This window comes from Sciurus carolinensis, unplaced genomic scaffold (genome assembly GCF_902686445.1).
Source record: "Sciurus carolinensis unplaced genomic scaffold, mSciCar1.2, whole genome shotgun sequence".
In the NCBI taxonomy this organism is placed as follows: Eukaryota; Metazoa; Chordata; class Mammalia; order Rodentia; family Sciuridae; genus Sciurus; species Sciurus carolinensis.
In genome coordinates, this window is record NW_025920209.1 from 537,568 (window position 1) to 540,271 (window position 2,704).

The window sequence follows — 2,704 nt, forward strand, 5'->3', positions numbered from 1 at the left end:
GTTATTCTTCGTGGTGAAATAGTACTGTGTCCTGTGTATAGGACATGTTTTCTTTACTCATTTTTAAATTAATAGGGGTTTAGGCATAATAACTTGGTTCTTATGACTAGAAGAGATCTGTCTATATCAGCTTTTCAGTTCTGAGGAAGGCACACACCTGTCAGGACTCAGTGAAAACCCCAGGAGAGCCATCCCTAAGATATGTAAATAAATTATGGGATGATCAAGTCATGAAGACTTTTGTTCCTCCATTTTGGTGGCTTCCTTAGTGCTCCATGGAAGACCTTTCTTCCCTTTTTAACTCCAGCAGAGCTTCCAAATCTTTTAGAATAAATCCCTATTCTAAATCCACTAGGTTTAACAATGAAAAGTAGTTATTTTCTTGTCCTGATAAAACATTGGTTAATATACAAAGTCTATATTTACCAGAATTAACAGCAATGGACAAACCATTCTTTATGAACAAATTACACTTCTTATCTTTAACCTCAATAGTACAATTACATGGCAGGACAATTATACCTCATCGGTTAAATTCTCCAAGGTGTATGTATGTGGTTACTATGAAGAGGTCACAAAAAGCACAGTACAGGTAAAGGATTACACACATTATGGAATACTTGTATGTTGTACCATATCTAAAATGTACATAATTATGACTATATGTTGGAATATGTATATACATATCTATATGGGCTTACTTAAGCTAAGTTTTATGTAATTACATGAAGTATACATAATTAAATAAGTAATTTCTAACTTTCTATAATCAGTTTCACTAGGATAACAGGATAAGATGTATCACTATTTTTTCTGCTTTTGCCCATTTATCCTTAATAGGTCTACAGCAAAAGTTCTTCATGAAAGAAAAGTTGCATTTTCCAAAAATATCACTTTTTAAAGGAATTGGGTTATGAAAATCTCATCAATATCTCCTCCTACTAATCTCCCTTCTCTTTTCCATATATTATTGAACAAGTCATAGAGAAGAATTTTATCCTGAAATATTCAATCTCACTTCTCATGGACAAATACCAAGAAAAGAAATTGCTAGGTTCTTTGAGAAATTTTTCTATAACATCATATAGCAATTTTACAACTGTCTTCAAAGTCATTTTGTCTTTTACCCTCATTTGAAATGTATGAGCATTTCAGTTGCTCACCATTACGTGGAATTGCACTTGCATTCATTTTCAATTATTTGTTCTTTTCTAACTGGAGAATCTGAATTTTAGCCATTCACTTTTTTTTCAAATATAGAATAATAAATATAAGAATATTATATTGAGTGCCAAAGAGATTTGGTGACAACTAATTTTCTGAAAGTGTTCTTCACATCTCTGTTCCTAAGACTGTAAATCAATGGGTTCAGCAAGGGAATCACCACTGTATAAAACACAGAGGCTACTTTAACTGAGAGCCAAGAAGTCTTGGGACTAGGAGCACAGTAGAGGAACAGGATGGTTCCATGAAAGATGGTGATGGTGGTCAGGTGGGAGGCACAAGTGGAGAAGGTTCTCTGACACCCACTTGCAGAAGGCATCCTCATAACAGTGATGAAAGTGAACACAGAGGACACAATGATAATGATCAGGCTGCTCACCTCATTGAATACCGCAATAATGAAACATAGCATCTGGCTGATATGGGGATCTGAGCAGGAGACAGAAACAATTACAGAGTGGTCACAGATGAAGTTATTTATGATGTTAGATTCTCCATATGACAGGGCAAGAAGAAAATATGAGAGTGTCAGAGAGCATACCAAGCCCCAAGTGTAAGACCCAGCCACCAGAAGAACACAAAGCTTCTGAGACATTATAGTGGTGTATAGCAGAGGGTTACAAACTGCCACAAAATGGTCATAGACCATGGCTGCTAGCATGAAAGTTTCTGTCACTGCAAAAATGCAAGCAAAAGAAAATTGCATGATACAACCAGAGAAAGAGATGGTTTTTTCTTTCACAACCCGGTTCTCCAGCAATTTAGGTGTAACTACAGTGGAATAACAGCAATCTACAAAGGAAAGGTGGCTAAGGAAAAAGTACATGATCGTATGGAGTTTGGGGTTGATCTTGATGATTATTATCATCCCCAAATTTCCCACTACAGTGACTGCATAAATGGACAAGAAAATCAGGAAGAGTGGAACCTGGAGACCTGGGTATTCTGAGAAACCCAACAGAATAAAAGTGGGCCTGCTGCTTCGATTTCCTTCAGAAGATGACATAAATTCTGTGGGCAAAAAAAAAAAGAAAACACACAAGTTATTCCTGAAAAGCAGAATGAATAGGAAAGAAAATGGAGGGAATAAAGAGGTGGCATGTGTAAAGAGTGACTTAATTTAAGAAACCTGGCACCCAATGAACAGCAGCAGCCACACCTGGCAATTTCTTGAGATAGGAATTCCCCAACCCCATCAACCTTCTGAATCAAAAACTCTGGGATGATGTCCACACTTTGTGATTCTACCAAGCCTCCAGAGGATTTCTACCTGCACTGAAATGTGAGAAATACTAGATAACAACTTATTTAAAAGTCAGCCTTTGTTAGTATTGTTTTTGTGCCGCTGAAATATAAATTTATGGCACAAAGTAATCACAAAAATTGAAGCAAAGGAAGCAGAACAGAAGCAAAGAGTCCATTGTTATGATTTGAGGAATGACACTAAGGATCGCAGAGATGGCTCAACATCACTATTGGC

At 36.5% G+C, this 2,704-nt stretch overlaps 1 protein-coding gene across 1 annotated transcript; it reads right to left on the minus strand.

The window, feature by feature from the left end:
• Window positions 1-1,279: 1,279 nt before the first annotated feature.
• On the minus strand, window positions 1,280-2,230 carry LOC124975022 (olfactory receptor 5D13-like). Its single transcript, XM_047537921.1, has one exon. It carries the CDS (start codon window positions 2,228-2,230, stop codon window positions 1,280-1,282), a length of 951 nt encoding a protein of 316 aa, XP_047393877.1.
• Window positions 2,231-2,704: the final 474 nt, after the last annotated feature.